Source organism: Polistes dominula, unplaced genomic scaffold, assembly GCF_049000335.1.
Source record: "Polistes dominula isolate Pdom_NZ unplaced genomic scaffold, Pdom_raw_medaka contig_37, whole genome shotgun sequence".
Taxonomy (NCBI): domain Eukaryota; kingdom Metazoa; phylum Arthropoda; class Insecta; order Hymenoptera; family Vespidae; genus Polistes; species Polistes dominula.
In genome coordinates, this window is record NW_028301169.1 from 4,798,773 (window position 1) to 4,815,454 (window position 16,682).

The 16,682-nt window shown below is 29.7% G+C and overlaps 3 protein-coding genes across 9 annotated transcripts; 2 read left to right on the forward strand and 1 right to left on the reverse strand.

Moving 5' to 3' along the window:
* Window positions 1-321: 321 nt before the first annotated feature.
* On the reverse strand, window positions 322-5,679 carry ksr (kinase suppressor of ras). Of its 4 annotated transcripts, XM_089179172.1 has the most exons (18): window positions 5,485-5,679; window positions 4,917-5,397; window positions 4,365-4,505; window positions 4,263-4,289; window positions 4,034-4,181; window positions 3,500-3,763; window positions 3,275-3,428; window positions 3,007-3,188; window positions 2,649-2,915; window positions 2,431-2,570; window positions 2,226-2,349; window positions 1,968-2,182; window positions 1,675-1,851; window positions 1,401-1,586; window positions 1,186-1,319; window positions 969-1,106; window positions 756-885; window positions 322-586 (listed from the first exon to the last, which is right to left on the reverse strand). In XM_089179172.1, the coding sequence occupies exons 2-18, from the start codon at window positions 5,067-5,069 to the stop codon at window positions 434-436; spliced, it is 2,733 nt and encodes a 910-aa protein (XP_089035298.1). In that variant the 5' UTR covers window positions 5,070-5,397; window positions 5,485-5,679; the 3' UTR covers window positions 322-433. The 4 variants fall into 4 exon arrangements, with proteins under 4 accessions (XP_089035298.1, XP_089035299.1, XP_015177617.1 ...); XM_089179173.1 differs by having other exon boundaries at window positions 1,968-2,167; window positions 4,917-5,676; XM_015322131.2 differs by lacking the exon at window positions 4,263-4,289 and having other exon boundaries at window positions 4,917-5,676.
* A 254-nt stretch (window positions 5,680-5,933) lies between these two features.
* Window positions 5,934-16,471, forward strand: LOC107067007 (ankyrin repeat domain-containing protein 13D). 4 transcript variants are annotated; one of them, XM_015322135.2, is made up of 15 exons: window positions 11,251-11,317; window positions 11,451-11,517; window positions 12,143-12,278; window positions 12,575-12,699; window positions 12,965-13,010; window positions 13,129-13,272; window positions 13,455-13,526; window positions 13,989-14,169; window positions 14,274-14,496; window positions 14,600-14,731; window positions 14,824-14,974; window positions 15,048-15,209; window positions 15,288-15,388; window positions 15,455-15,543; window positions 15,712-16,471. In XM_015322135.2, exons 3-15 carry the CDS (start codon window positions 12,185-12,187, stop codon window positions 15,953-15,955), a joined length of 1,764 nt encoding a protein of 587 aa, XP_015177621.1. In that variant the 5' UTR covers window positions 11,251-11,317; window positions 11,451-11,517; window positions 12,143-12,184; the 3' UTR covers window positions 15,956-16,471. The 4 variants fall into 4 exon arrangements, with proteins under 4 accessions (XP_015177622.1, XP_015177619.1, XP_015177620.1 ...); XM_015322136.2 differs by lacking the exons at window positions 11,251-11,317; window positions 11,451-11,517 and adding an exon at window positions 5,934-6,065; XM_015322133.2 differs by lacking the exon at window positions 11,451-11,517 and having other exon boundaries at window positions 10,846-11,317.
* Window positions 7,477-9,240, forward strand: LOC107067008 (piggyBac transposable element-derived protein 4). Its single transcript, XM_015322137.2, has 2 exons — window positions 7,477-8,174; window positions 8,238-9,240. The coding sequence occupies exons 1-2, from the start codon at window positions 7,736-7,738 to the stop codon at window positions 9,035-9,037; spliced, it is 1,239 nt and encodes a 412-aa protein (XP_015177623.1). The 5' UTR covers window positions 7,477-7,735; the 3' UTR covers window positions 9,038-9,240.
* Window positions 16,472-16,682: the final 211 nt, after the last annotated feature.

Genomic DNA, 16,682 nt, shown 5'->3' on the forward strand with positions numbered 1-16,682 from the left:
GATGATTATAAATAAATACACGTTACAACATAATTGCGTAGATAACTACTAAAATGTTTCTTAAAGAATGTAAGTAGAGAACACGTATATGTACATATATATATGTATATGTATATGTATTATATATTGTGTGTATATATTATATAATAATGAATAATATTATTTTATAATACATAATATATGTAATGTATATTACAATATATATGTAATATATAATAATACATATTATTTATAATATATATAATATATATATACATTTCATATTCATTTTGTATTACCAACATTATCTTATCGTAATTTGATTAGTTAATAATTCCGACAAAATTTTCAATGAGTAATTTTTTTGTTTCACGAACAAAGATCTGGCAATAATTGCACATCTCTATATGTACACTACGAGAATAACAGCGTAGTTAAATAGACTTAAACATATTCAAAACACAGATTCTGCAGAACGAGAAAGATGAGTAGGATGAGAAGGACTACGTTCTAACCTTTTACGAGGTAGCTTTTCGAGTGTAGTTAACAGTTTTGCAAAGTCAGGTCGGTTTTCAAGATGGTATGACCAACAAAACATCAAGATATCCTAAAAATAAACATATAATATATATTAATGTATATTTATGTATATATTTTTTTTATTTAGATATATAGGATGTCTTGCAACTGGTGGTTTATACTGCCTGCTTACTTGTACCATTACTTAGAGAACACTCTGCATATTTGTACGAAATTTGACTTATATTAAATCTTACCTTAACATCACGAGAAGCTTGTAAATTAGCCAAAGGTTGCTTCATTCCTTTACCTACTTGCCAAATGATAGCTTCAGGAGGTTGACCTTTAAATGGCCATTCACCACATAAAAGTTCATACCATACGGTTCTGAAATATATTAGAAATGTCATTGAATTTACATAAATAATATTTATAAGTCAAAGATAAAAAGTGTGTACATGAGTACAAACCCAAATGCATAAACGTCAGAAGCTTCTGTAAATGGTAACTCTTCTTGATCTCGAGTTTGTTGTGGTTTTAATCGTCGTACAATTTCAGGAGCCAAATAACACAACCAACCTGGTGGTATACTTAATCCATTACCTTTCCTATATATTAAATATAAAATTATTAATATGAAAATTACACGCGAACATTTATAAACAACATATATTTAATTTTACTCACCTATTACCATAACAGAGTTTAGTGACACTGAACAGACCAAAATCAGTTATTACTACTTTCCCATTTTCTAAAAATATGTTTTTGCTTTTCAAATCCTTGTGAACTATACCACGGGCATGAAGATACCCCATTCCCTATATAATCAATATTAAGAGATATTTTATATAGATAGTATTAAATTTATATAACATTACTATTTAATATTTTACACATACCTGAGAAATCTGTTGAGCGATAACAGTGGTTTTATTCATACTGAATTTATCTTTTCGTAAATGAATATGAGTGTAAAGTGTCATGCCTTTGCTCAGACTAGTTACTATGGCTAAACATGGAGGTTTCATACAAGCTCCCATAAATAAAACCAAATTTTCGTGTCTAGTCTTTCGGAATGTAGCCACCTATAAAGATGATGCACTCGTAAACAATGACGTAGCTTTACTTAATTGATTCGTAACTCAATATCACATCATAACCTAAGTCTCATACTTCTAATTTGAAGGCTTCTAATGTTTTATCGTCATCAAGATAATAGTCCATATTTAAAACTTTAATTGCAACATCTCCATGCCAGTTTCCTCTGTAAACTGTTCCAAATCTTCCAACACCTATAGGTTCTCCAATTTTTAATTCATCATATGGAATGTCCCATTCCCTTATAGATAACTGTAAATACATCAAATAATTTTAAATTTAAGTATATTACTTGTTTTCTCTTTTATTTAAACATTTTTTTTTAGTTAAAATTAATATATCATAATTAATACAACTAGTTTACGTACACTATTTTGACGAGGCCACCGACTATCTCCTGGTTCCCCATCAGAAACCTGAGAATCTTGGGAATCTACTCTGACTGGTGTACGCTCTGAATCAGTGCTAACGCTGCCAGAATTGGAAACACTTACTGTCCTCTCACTATCACTTGTATTTTCAATACGATGCGTTTCCAATGTAACACCTTTATCATTCAATACAACATCTACAAACATATCATCTGAAATATTTGATATACTTGATGTACAAAAAAGATATATTACCTGGAAAATGAAACTGTTGCTTCATAGGTGCTTGCGGAGTTTGGCTAGTATTGGCAGGTAATAAAGCTGGACTAGAAGGTGTTGAGCTATTACAGCTCGAGGTATTCGAACTAGAATCAGCACCCTACATATATAAGTAAATAAAAATAGTATCAAAATAATTTTTCAGTTAAATAAAATATAAAATAAAATAACATTGATATACCGGAAAAGGTATATTCATAGTAGAATGAGGGTGTGACCGCTTTCTATCTCTTCGATTCAACGAAGCCAATAAATTAGAACTATGATGATTAGGGGATGTTATACTTGGTTTGTTTAATATTGGAGATACATTAACCATACCTAATAATAGAAATATTATTATTATAAATTAAATAATTATTATTATTAGAGTACAATTATAAATACTAGAATTCATACCATCACCCTGAACAGATCTTTTGAACTCATCAAAAAGTTCTTGAGGTAGGCCACAAGAGGGAGGTACTTTAGATTCGCAGTCTCTATGACATTTATATTTACATTCTTTGCATTTCAAGCCAGTTCCTATAAACATTTGTTTGTCACAATAGTCGCAAGAAGATATCATTTTAAATGTTTTAGTGAATCGATGAGCGATAAAATGACCCATCCCACGTGTTACAGTTGGAGTACGTGGCGATTTTGGCACTTGCAAACTTGTTATTACTAAAATATATTATTAATGTTTATTAGTATAAAACATAATTTTTTGCTGAATATTTAGCAATATATTCTTTCTTAGTTATATTATTATTACCAGTTCCTTTAAAACTGTTATCGTCACTATCTGCACTGGAATATGGAGGTGATTTGATAGGACTGTTACTATTCGGTAAAAAGTATTCTGTCATGATATCTGCATTACTACTACATGACCCTGTTTCTGTAAGTAAACGATTTCTTCTTCCTACAGAGCTAACATGATGATCGCCTGCACAACTGCAAGAAGAATAGTACATAACTATATATTATATTTAAGCTTTGTATAAAGTTGATTAAATTATAATTTATGATTTAAACATTACCTAGAAGCTGTATCTCCATTTTCAAGACGGTTTGCTAACTGTGACTCATGAGATTTTGACTTAGTTAATGGAAACACTTCCGGCTGCGATATAGTATTTTGTAAACCAATTTGATGTTTTTTACAAGGAGGTGGAGTTGTGGGAAATTTGATCGCTGTTACAAAAAAGATAAATTAAAATTATATAAAAAAAAAATGATAAATGTGGTCATATAAAAATACATACTATGCCCTTGTCTTTGTAATAATGGCGTAGAAGGTGGACTAGTAGATGATAAAGACGTTATAGAAGAAGCTTGTGCTAGCATATCGCTAGTGAGATTATTATTATTATTGTGATATGGAATACTATCTTCAGAGGGAACAGAACATCTTGTAATACGAGATCGAATAAGTCTAGGAGATGCGCCAGAACGTAAGTGATGCCTATCCCAAGAGTCCCAATATAAATTCATATCACTGTTTTCCACATCTCCTCTTAAAAGTGCATCTGAACAGAATACACATTATAATGTAGCAACGATAATTTTTATTTTTATAATAAATAATTATTAACCCCTTGTATACTATAATTTAATGCAACGAGCTGTGTGCTTTATTTGGTACTATATTTCATGCTTCTTATATTCGATTCATAAGATTTGCTACAAATAAGACTCGTTTTTCTTGTTTGGACCATAATATGTATCACATGTCTCACATGTTGTTATAGAGCAAAGGTTTAAAAATATAGTATTTAAAAAAAAATTAAATCTCTTACCCATGTATCTGCGAAGATTATGTAATGCTCTACAAAGTCTACGAAGTTCTTCCTTATGTCTAACATTATTCTCGCCTAGCATAGTACCCAATTCATGTTCTGATTTTTCTTTTAACGCTTCAAGAGAATTAGCTTTAGAACAAACCATCTATAAATAAATGTTACATATTTTATTTACTTGAAGGTAATAAAATGTAAAGGATATTAAGAATAAATTTTTGTTGAATACCTTACTGTCTGCGTTTAAAAATTCAAGCTAAACATACTTATATTGAATTTACTTAACAAATAAATAAAAGTATATGTAATTATCAATTAATAATATACATACTTGAATAGATTCTTGTGTGAGACCCACTACGCGTAACCACTGTTGCAAGGATGGATATTGTCTCATTTCTGCTGGTAATGATTCTACAGCAAGTTTGGCTTTAGTCACCAGTTGCTTCGAATATAACTTAATCAATTTTCCCTAAAACATATGTATAGAATGTAAAAAAAAGAAGAAAAGGAAAGGAAATAGTTCCCTAAGACACACAAAACTAAATTAATTAATAAAATACTTTTTTCTACAAAAAATAACATCTTATGACACCTAAGTGTTTGAAAAAAATAAGAAGAACAAATCAGACCGTATGAAAGTTAACTATAACAAATGTTCATTTTCATATCTCCTAAAGTTTCAGTAGAACAAAAGAAAAGATATAAATAATGTTAATAATAAAAGTATTTAAATATTTTTTGACAATCATAATATATTGAAGCAAGACGTCAAAGAGAAAATGAACAAGTACATCACATCACGTCAAATCTTTAATAAAAAAATAAAAGGCAAGAAAAGGAAGAAAGTAAAAAAAAAAATGAATAAAAAATAAAAGATTACCTCCAAGGTTCGAATTTCTTGTTGAGTGAGTTCGGCGCTGGTCGAACATTGAGTTCTTAAACCTTCCAGTCGATCAGCAGAAATGTCAATCATGGATTGAACGACGTCCAAGGCTCGTCGAGTCTCTTGTTCCGCATCTTCACCGTCCGCCATCCCTCGCAGAAAATGCGAAGGCCCCTGATGTCTTCGTCAATTTTCTTTAATTCTATTTAACAGGCATAATGTACAAGTTTCGTACAAGTCAACTCTCGATCGGTCGCGTTATCACTGATCATTTGAGGAACTAAACCACTTATCAACATTGACAACCATCTTGGCCGCCTATCACTGACGTCAATCGCTGCCCGGCAATCCGGGATCGCAGCGCCTGCATCTTCTTAGTCTCTCTCTTTTGGATGTTTCTCTTTCAACGTTCCAAAACACATTTTTTCATATCACCTTAACAAAATCCATCTCATTCACTTTATAATAACATATATTTCTAAACACAAACAATTTTATCAATTGTTAATATGTGTGTCAACGTTTATAATATAATTATAGTTAATAACAATGTTCAAAACTGTACCAAGAATATTTACCGCCCAGATGCAAATTTTTAGCAGCCGACATTTAAAAAACTAACTACGCGGGTGGATGAAATGTTTTTAGCTTAATATAAAAATAGTTTTGTTTTCGATTAAATTTCTCTTTTATTTTTTGATTCGAACCTTTTTAATTTACCCTCGTAAAAAAATTGCATGTAACATTTACTACAATAAATAAAATAACTATTTATACAAGATAATGATACTGCTCGAGTGCGATACACCTCTGGTGGCTGGTTACGGTCTGATGCTGCCAACTAGCGGCAGCAGACGCAAACAACAGCTACAACGGAGAGCCGTCTTCTGAGCGCCGCAGCTGCGCAACTCGTAGCACGCCGTTCTTCGTCAAGTAATCGCGGCTAGAGACAATAGGTAGCATCACAAGCATCCAACATGACAGGGTCTTTACCAACATGTAGCTCCTGCTAGTTACAATAAGTAGCAGGATAGAAGTTGACAAAAGTGGACATTGGTTCCGCTCACTGCCTTCCGACTGCCTTTGAACCGACGAGTTAAATTTCCGCATCGACTAATTGAACTTGACTAGCGTCTGTATTAACACGTTAAGTACCACGCAAATTCTTGACATAGACCTCCTCTTCTTTCATTGACCTCCACGCTAGTTTTTAAGAAAATCTCCGTCAGGCCCACGCGTACTGCTATACTGCACTACACAACAAAGTCGGTGTATAACGATACTGTGTCAATAGTTACTTATTGTAGTAAGGCATTACATTTAGAAATTCTTATCCTAAGGAGAGGATAATCTTTTTTAGATGATTATTGAGGCTTTTTTGTTTCTTATTTTTTTATAATATAAGATAAGTACGTTTACAACGAAATGTTTCACTACATGCATTTAGTTAAAAATCTTATTTCAAGGACGAAGTATCTATGAAAGCGTGTGAGATACGAAAATTATTTTTTCTCTATCAAATTTTTTTTCAATAGTGACGAATAATTAATATTTCTTTGTGTTATAATTTTTTTCTCTAATTTTTTGTGATGTCGAAAAGAAAAATGGAAAAGTTATCTTCTAGAAAATCATGCTGTAGTAAAAAATCCTATTACGACGAGGTTTACACAAATTCTGATAGTAGCGATGAAGAACAGTCGATTTTTAGAGATTTGTTAGAAAAAAATATAAATAGAATTAAGTCTGATTCTGATTTAGATACTGATAAATACTCTTATAACTTGAGTGATATTCAATATGAAGATAGTATTTGTTATATTTTACAAAAATTAGTTGTTGAGGAAGAAAGAAATGTTGATACCGAAGAATGCACAATTCAATTTAGTGAATGGAACGAATTTTATTCTTGGCAAGAATCATTTTCTTTTACTGAAAAATACGGCCTTATTATAGTCCGGAAGCTAGCAACGTCGGGAAAATGATAATAGGGGATAAGCTAATTTTTTGATATGTCGTTCTTCTTGATCTTTCGGTTAGAACCTGCACTTCTTGGCTGGCCGTAGGTCTTGCGTTTACTAGTGCGCATCCTACCTGTACAGGTAATAATCCTAGATTTTAAAAGAATGTTGGAAAGCCTAATTTTCTATTTATTGACTTTAGATTGATTTATCAAACATAAATTTTTTATTGCCATGTACTTTTCTCATTGCTAAATATCTGCCATATGCGATTTTTTTTTTTTTTTAATAAAAAATTGAAAGTATTTTGGAATTCATGTAATTTTAATATTATGTTATTTAAGTATACAGAAACCTAAAATTAATTTGCCAAGTGTTTATTCGCTTGTTAAACCTAGAATAAGAACGACAAACTTATGAAAAGTATTGCAGTATGATGATATGGCAGATATTTAGCAATGAGAAAAGTACATGGCAATAAAAAATTTATGTTTGATAAATCAATCTAAAGTCAATAAATAGAAAATTAGGCTTTCCAACATTCTTTTAAAATCTAGGATTATTACCTGTACAGGTAGGATGCGCACTAGTAAACGCAAGACCTACGGCCAGCCAAGAAGTGCAGGTTCTAACCGAAAGATCAAGAAGAACGACATATCAAAAAATTAGCTTATCCCCTATTATCATTTTCCCGACGTTGCTAGCTTCCGGACTATTAGGGAATTACCTAGCGATATCAATCCGTATGATGCATTTGTTTTGCTCATTGATGACGAAATAATAGACCTGCTTGTATTAGAAACAAATCGATATGCTGAACAAAAATTAAATATATCTAAGTTATCCCCATCTTCACGGATGCATAGCTGGAAAAAAACTAATTCGGAAGAAATGAAAAAATTTTTGGGATTGATATTATGGATGGGATTTGTAAAAACAAACCCTATATCTAATTATTGGTCGAAAAACCCATTATACAATTTTGTTTTACCACGTAATATTATGTCTCGAAACAAATTTAAATTATTACTTAGTAACTTTCATTTTGCTGATAAAATATCTACTGCCCCTGAAGATCGACTTAAAAAAATACTTCCACTTGTCAACAAACTTCAGAAAAAATATCAAGAAACATTCAGGCCCGGGGAAGACATTGTCATTGATGAAACGTTTATTCCAAGGCGTGGAGGATTCATATTCAAACAATATATACCGAATAAAGCACATAAATACGGGATCAAATTATTTAAATTATACTCAAGCGAAGGATATACATGGTCAATGAAAATTTACTCTGGTAATTTAGCTGACGGGATTAGAGAAACAGGATTAGCACACAATGTATACCTACAACTTACAGATACACTTTTCCACAAAGGACGAACATTATATATTGACAATTTTTATACAAGCTATGAATTAGCTATATCATGTCTGAACCGAAAGACTCATGTAGTTGGAACACTTAAAAATAACAAAAAATTCATGCCAGAAGATATTCTTAATTGCAAATTAAAAAAAGGAGAAATAGTATCCAAAGAAGATAATAATGGTATTGTCATACTTAAATGGAGAGATTCGCGAGAAGTAAGAATTTTATCAACAAAGCATGCTCCCATCATGGTACCAAGTAATATTCATGCTGCTTCTACAATCCAACATTCATCTGAAAAATTGAAACCACTAGCTGTTCTTGCGTATAATAAAAGAAAGTGTAGAATTGATTATTCAGATCAAATGGTTTCTTATGTCAGTACAATGAGAAAAAGACTCAAATGGTACCAAAAACTCGGTATCCAGCTTCTTCTGGGCATTACAGTTGTAAATGCTTCTATCATTTACAAGATTGCAACAAAAAAAAACATAAATATAAGAAAATTTAGAGAAATATTAGCTCTGAAATTATTAGGACTGACTGATAATATAGATAAATTCAAGGTTCAATCAGATTGTCAATGTAATCATAATATTGCTATCCGAAAAAATGCTCTTGGACAAAAAATTAAAAGGGCTTGCAAATTATGTTATTCGAATAAAAGACTTACTACAGATCGATCAAAAGCACGAATAAATATAAAAAGAACAACAACGTTTTGCCCAGATTGCCCTGATAAACCCCAACTTTGTATAGACGTTTTCAAAGCATTTCATTGTAAATAATATTTTTTAGAAAACTTTTATGGAAATTCAATAGTTTCATATTTTGTGAAATATCTTTTGAAATATTGACTAATATACATTGTAAGCACTAAAAAAAGCATCACCCAAATACGGCTGACGGGGCCTGTTCAGAATATTTGCCGTCAGCCATACATATATGACATGGCAATCATCGTGTTAAGGAAGTCCCCGTCAGACCACGTGCGTTACCTTATATTGAAAAAAGTTGAAAGTGTCAGTCAGTGATCCCATTCGTACGATAATTATCGTACGCGTCACATAATTTGAAGCATTGTACGATCCAAAATTTATCTTGTACGATCCAAAATTCAGCTTGTATGTAATTAACGATAATTAATATTCGATAAGTCTTGATTTTGTTTTTATTTCGCGATTCGGTTGTCGGTTGCAACGCACCCTACCGTACACAGACAATTTTTTTGATGACTACAGCCAGGTAACAAGTGATAATAGCTCAGAAACCAATCAAAAGCCAGGAAAAACCTGAAAAACAGAAAATAGGAAAAAGAAAGATACGAAAACGGACTTGAGGACCTAAAAAAAAAAAGGTCATCAAGTTTGCAAAAGTTGGTACTTTGACTCTTTTTGCAGATTTGAAATTCTAAAAAATTCAGAAATTGTACAAATGTGGAAATCAGAAGTGTCAAATCTAAAATTCCTAAAATTCAAAATTTTTTCCTGTGCGTACGATAATTTTTCTGTGTGTACGATAATTGTACGGCCCTATGTCGATCAGACAATCTAAAGTCTCTGGGATCACTGACCTAAAGTCAAACGTCAGTCACCGGTGACTAACACTAACTAAACTTTCCGTTTAGGTTATGTTAGTTGCCAGTGATTGTTATTTAACTGTTTTTTTAATACAAAGTAACACGCATGGCCTAACGGAGATTTCTCTTAGAATTCGCATGACGCTCAACGTAACGACCGTTTCAAATTTCAAAATTGTACATTTCTCAGTGTAATTATCAGAAAATCAAAATAATGAAATCTTGTGCATCTTTATGACCGCACCAAAAACTTTTCACAAAACACCCTTTGTATCCTCAGCTTGACGCTGCCCTGTCAAAATTTATATATTATTATTAAATATATGCGTTAATATATTTTTATATAGAATATTTACATAAAAAGAAATAATTAAGTAATATGAATTCATTAAAATAATTTAATTTTTTGTTTATATATATACATAAACGTTTAATTTTATTATCATAAGGATAACAATTTGAATCGTTTATTCTTCAGGGCGTGTTAAGTATCGGTTAATAAAGTCGACGCCTGAGGCTATTGGAAGATAGTGATATTTATTTATACAAGAATCAGGATTCGACAAAGTGTAAAAGTATTTGGACAGAATTTTTAAGGCAAAAAATTGGTGGCAGATATCTTAGACGAAAAAAAAAATCGACTAGTCTCGGACACTTGATTTCCGCTCTCTTTGCTACTTGCTTCGCTGTAGGGATACTATAGGAGGGATGCGCCATGTACATTGCTGGGGGACCGGAACTCGATTTTGCGCGCGAATGATTCAAACATTAAAATAATTATGAAATAATGAATTGCATCAAATACAGAAAAAAATGAACTATATTTAATGATAATTAAAAATTTATATTAAAATAGAATAGGTTACACGAGAAAATTATTATAAATTCAAGCGGTCCCCCAAAATTTTCAGCCAATGGCACATGAGCTGAATATGAATGGCGCATCCCTCCTACAGGATCCCTACTTCGCTGGTGTTTATGCTGCCGCCTAGCATCACTAGCAGGAGATGCGCACTAGTGTCTGTGCTGCCGTTTACCGTCACTAGCGGGAAGTAGTTGACATGCCACAATTCTTTTATGATTAGATTCGAATGAAGTATTTTTTGAATAGTTTGGCGAACGCGAATCCACATCTACCTTCTACTCTCCCTCAATTTTCCTACCATGCATGATTGTTCTCCGTTGCATCATCTCGATAGCTGACTTTTAATCGTCTAGTTTGCTAAACTATAGTATTGCATTTTCAATGAGTAAAAATCGTGGCGATCACTGGTGGATTACTTACTTTTGTCATGTATCCTACTGTCAAATTTTGTTATCAAATATTTGAACTGTAGTATTTATTATAACAGACCTTGGATGTGATTGTTTATAATAATTATTATTAGAAATGGTTAATGTAGAGACTATACAACAAAATTATCCACTGCATTGGCTGGTGTGGAATAATAACTATGTTGAACTTGCTAAGGAGCTCTCTACAAATCCGGTTTGTGTAAAAAGATCTTGCATATCATTTTTCAACAGCTTTATTTACTGTTATTTTCATAACATCTTTGTTAATTGATATATCAATATCTATTATGTAATACATAGATATTACAAGTATTTATTAATTTCAGATGTGAACAGTGCATTTTCCAAAAGTTTCATTTAATGAAGAATTTTCATACTTAATCAAAGATTAAAGTAATAATTTTATTCAAAAGAAATGGAATATCTCTCATATGTTCATGATGCACATTTGTTAGTTTGTTGTTGTAGTATCTTCATTTTACAATGTATTTTATTATGATCATTAATACTATATATAGTCAAGCCAAATACTTCAATCATGTGCAAGTAGAAAATAAACATGTCTTTAAGTTTATTTTTGATAATTTTATATAATTTATATATAGCATTATATTACATGTTAAATAGATAATTAGATGTAATGTAAATATTTAGATATTAGATAATTAATTGTTTTATTTAATGAAACATGAAATGTTATGCATTGTTGACATTCCTTAAGTCAATATTTTTGAATTATGTTTAATAACGATTAAAAATTTGAATGGGAAGTTCTTAGATATTTCCCAAAAAGACTTCTGAAGCCTTATATGGAAATCTTATTCAGAAACCTTATTTATGCAGTATAACATTTTATTCATGATATTATATATACTAAAAATATATAGATATATAAATTTGATTAATCTAATAAATTAGTTTTATTTTAATCTTTTTAAAAACTCACAAAGTAAATATTTCCTTTGATATATATATATATATATATATATATATATATATATTTGTTTTTGTATTACAGCATGAAATAGAAAAACATGATACTCGTGGAAGAACCCCCTTGATGTTAGCAGTTACTTTAGGTCATACTGATTGTGCTGTAGTTTTATTACATCATGAAGCTAATGTCAACACAGAAAATACTCAAGGATGGACCGGTAAGTAATTGTAATTTTTTAAATTTATAAAAGCAATTTATAATTTGATGTTAAATATATACCGAGTTTTCTATAATTGGTAGTACAAACGAGCAGAGGATAATTAAAAACTAAGTCGAAAACTTAATGCATGCGTACTCAATAAATATTCAAATTTATTTTTCTCTGAAACAATGCTTTATATGAACAAATTGTATTCTACATTATCTATTTAGTTTTTCATGTAGAATCATCCCCTGCTCAGTTGTACCACCAGTTAAAAGACACTCTGTATATGTTTTATGTGTTTGATTCAGTGGTTCAAGAAGCAGTCGGAACTGGTAACCCAGAATTATTACAAATGGTGCTTGCACGTAGGGATTACCAAAGATATTGTAATCGTGTTGCAGGTATTCCCGAATTACTTCACAAACTTAAACAGGTTAGTTTTTTTATGAGAACGAATGAAGCTTTTATCATTGCTTTGATATATTAATAAAATACAAAATATATTAATGCTTTTTATATATGCATTTTTTCTATTATATTTATTATATATTAATAACAGAAAAATTTATTTTTTCTACAATTAAGTAATATTTTATATGCTTCATGATTTAAAGGTATAAGTAAATGTTATAGCATCTAAGTAGTATGATTGTATATTTATTTTTTGTTATATTTATTTGAATTATTATCATTTCCAGGCACCCGATTTTTATGTAGAAATGAAATGGGAGTTCACTAGTTGGGGTAATTATCTAGACAAATTTATTCGTGCATTTTAAAATCAAAATTCAAGGTATGCAGTTAAATTTAAGGCAAATTGTTAATATATTCTAAGAGTTTTCTTTTATTTTTGTTTTATTAGTTCCTCTTGCATCTCGTATGTGTCCAAGTGATACATACAAAGTTTACAAACAGGGTAGTAATGTAAGAATTGATACTACTTTATTGGGTTTTGATCATACAAATTGGCAACGAGGAAATCGAAGTTATGTTTTTAAAGGACAGAGTAAGTTTATTATATATTATAATATTTATTACTTACTACATAAATTTACAGAAAGTAACAATAATGATTTCTATTATATTATGAATTACTCAATTACTTTTTAAATCTTTTTTTTCCTTGTATTCTTTACGTATTCTTTTTTGTTTATTTGTTTATTATTTATTATTTATATTCAATGCAAGCTGCAACAAATGCACCTATGGTACTTAGGTGTGATCGCAGTTATGTGTTCACCATGATGGGACAACAATCAGGTGACAGTTGTTTTGTTTACAATTTATATGTTGTGTACAACATTTTGATGAATTTTGAAAATTTGTAAAGTATACATTCTTATTAATTTTGCATAGATGCTTCTTTTTTCTTTTGATAATTCAGTTTATTATTTTGTCCAAGTAACTGTTGTCATATTGGAAAACGTTATAATGAGTTTAGTAAATTATAGCATAATGAAATTATTATCGCTTTATTATTATTATTATTTTGATTACTGAAAGTAGTTATATATCAAATTTTATGAAAAAAAATATAAGTATATAAACAAATTAATAATAAGTATATATATATATAAATTGAACAGCTATTATACTCTATTATATAAATTACATTATTAAATAATTCGTGAAAGAAATATTTTTGTTGGCCTCGTTTTTATCATATTTTAATTAAATAAATTAATTAGATTCACAAAAACGTAATTGCTATATTTTTTTCAGATGATGGTGCAACAATGATGGAGGTAGATCATGAAACAAGGAAGGTTTACGTGGAACATATGAAACTTATTAGTGACGAAAACATACAATTAATGGAACCTTCCGAAGAAGGCATTTTAGCACGCCTTACGAATCCCATAGTCACTACATATATAGATACAGATAAAATTAGTTTTGAACGGTAAATATTTATTGTTATACATTATTATAATATTAATTATATTTAGAACATAATGTAACAAATTATACATATGTATATATATATATAAATACATATACTACTAGCAATAAAGCTGGTATATGGGGCTGGCGATCAGATAAAAGTGAAGTAATTAATGGACATGAATGTAAAGTCTTTAGTGCAAGTAATGTAGAATTAATAACAAAAACACGATTGGAACACTTATCAGAAGCTGATAAGGCAAGAGCACGAGCACCACGCACACCTCTTCAATCCTTTCTTGGTATCGCCGAGCAGCAACATGAAAATTGTAACGCTACAACCAGTGTAATTATTTACTTTTCCTTTTTATTTTTATAGCACATATATATGTATATAAAATTCAATAATAACGTCTTTATTGTTACTATTTTTTTTTAAATTTAATTAGCAAGAAGAATACAGCAATGTTGGTAATCCCTCTAATATAACAGCTGAAGAATATTTTGATCCAGATATTGACTTAAATGGAAGGGATATTGGAAGACCAAAAGAAATTAATACAAAAATACAGAAATTCAAGGTACAATTAACAATAAAATAGTAATGTCATATATTACATAAAAAATGCATATAAAAATTAACTTTAATTTAATGTTATTATTTTAATTATAGGCAACTCTTTGGCTCAGTGAAGAATATCCACTGAGTTTGCAAGAACAAATTATGCCTATTGTAGATTTAATGGCAATATCTAGTTCACATTTTGCTAAATTGAAAGATTATATACAAATGCAATTACCATCTGGATTTCCTGTTAAAATTGGTGAGTGTATTATCTATTTTTACGAAAGAAAATATAGACTTAAATTTTCTTTTAATTGCTTTGCATATTACAGAAATTCCTTTATTTCATATTCTTAATGCAAGAATAACATTTGGAAATATATTTGGTTTGGATCAAGAAGTACCACATGTAGGCCATTTACAAGAAACAAATCGTATGACATGTTTGGTGGATGATATTTGTTTTGAACCTCCTACTGGTTATATAAAACTTGGTAATTAGATGTTTTCGGATAATTAATATTTTATGTGAATATATATGTAATATTTTAAATAATTATTTATAAAATTAGGTGCTGAAGTTAGAACACAATTCAGTATTGAAGAAGAAGACGATTTATTACAATTTGCTATCCAGCAAAGTTTATTAGAGGCTGGAAGTGAACGCGATGAGGTAAGAAGTCTCTATAATTTCCTTCTCGTTATATATCTTATATACAACTGATTATTTTGTATATAGGTTGATATATGGGAAGCACTGAAAGCACAAAAACCATCTAGACCAACGACACCTAATATGTCAACAGAGGAAGAAAGACAACTTCAAAGGTATTAGTACAGAAATCGAATCAAATTCTATATTATTTGATTTATTTTAAATTATGTTTTCAGTATGTTTATTTTAAATGTATATGTACTTTGTTTCTTTAAGAATAATGTACTGTAATTAATTATTGCTCAAATCTAATTACATGAATTTTTTTTAATTGAATATAGAGCTATCCAAGCTAGTTTAGTATTATATCAAGAAACTACTGCTAGCTGTGCAGAAGGACATAATAATATAGATGAAGCAAGAGCTAAGGAAGAAGACGATAGTGATTCATTAGAAAGTACAACAGAACAATTATATCTAGCATTAAAACTTTCAGAGCAACAGCAAATAGAAGAAGAACAACGACGATTGTTAGAAGAAGAAACATTTCGACAAGTGTTAGAATTATCCCTAACGGATAAGTGAACTTTTACAATCGATATAATGGTGATTTAAAAATTAATTACCTGATACTTCCAAAATGAAAATTCTTTCTGTCTCACGAGTACAAGGCTGTTAAATAGAAAGAAATATTTCCTATGATTCATAGATAAATTCCTTTTAAAAATAATAATGTTACTTACAATAATGAACGTTTGTTATTAAAGCATACATTAATGAAGGTCAACCAGTGGAAAACAATGTACTATTATATAAGTAAATGAATAATTTAAATTATGTTATTTATTCCTTAGCTACATTTTATATGAAATGAAAGTGAATAGTATAACAAATTTAGTAACAAAATCCATAAAACTGAGGTCTTGACAATTACAAATGCTCTTCAATTTAAACAAAACAAAAAATATATATATATAAATGCACGTTTCATACGCAATTCAATCGCAGTTAGAAACAATCATACAGTCCTATTACTTGAAAGTATATAGTGTAAGTTACAATAACTGTCACTATTTAAAATAAAAGGCATGTAATTCTCAAGTCTTCAAAATCACTTGTTTTCACCTTTCTCCTAATAACTTTAATATATAATATTATTACGATCTTCATTGACTTATCTTTATGAATATGATTATAATTATTAAAATACAATCCTGTGTTAACATGGGTAAGATAATATCAAAATTTAACAAATTAAAACAAAAAATGTGAAAATAATGTTTAATTAGATTTTAACATGTAAAAAATATCT

Excerpts from the sequence above, each read along its gene's own strand:
- LOC107067007 (XM_015322133.2), top strand. The coding sequence starts at position 11,219 with ATGGTTAATGTAGAGACTATACAACAAAATTATCCACTGCATTGGCTG. Across the intron at positions 12,700-12,964 it reads TACTTCACAAACTTAAACAG|GCACCCGATTTTTATGTAGA; the intron begins GTTAGTTTTTTT and ends TATCATTTCCAG. Across the intron at positions 13,527-13,988 it reads CATGATGGGACAACAATCAG|ATGATGGTGCAACAATGATG; the intron begins GTGACAGTTGTT and ends TATTTTTTTCAG.
- ksr (XM_089179172.1), bottom strand. The coding sequence starts at position 5,069 with ATGGCGGACGGTGAAGATGCGGAACAAGAGACTCGACGAGCCTTGGAC. Across the intron at positions 4,182-4,262 it reads TTTTAAACGCAGACAGTAAG|ATGGTTTGTTCTAAAGCTAA; the intron begins GTATTCAACAAA and ends ATTTATTTATAG. Across the intron at positions 1,587-1,674 it reads TAGAAGCCTTCAAATTAGAA|GTGGCTACATTCCGAAAGAC; the intron begins GTATGAGACTTA and ends TCATCTTTATAG.
- LOC107067008 (XM_015322137.2), top strand. The coding sequence starts at position 7,736 with ATGCATAGCTGGAAAAAAACTAATTCGGAAGAAATGAAAAAATTTTTG. Across the intron at positions 8,175-8,237 it reads GTCAATGAAAATTTACTCTG|ATACACTTTTCCACAAAGGA; the intron begins GTAATTTAGCTG and ends TACAACTTACAG.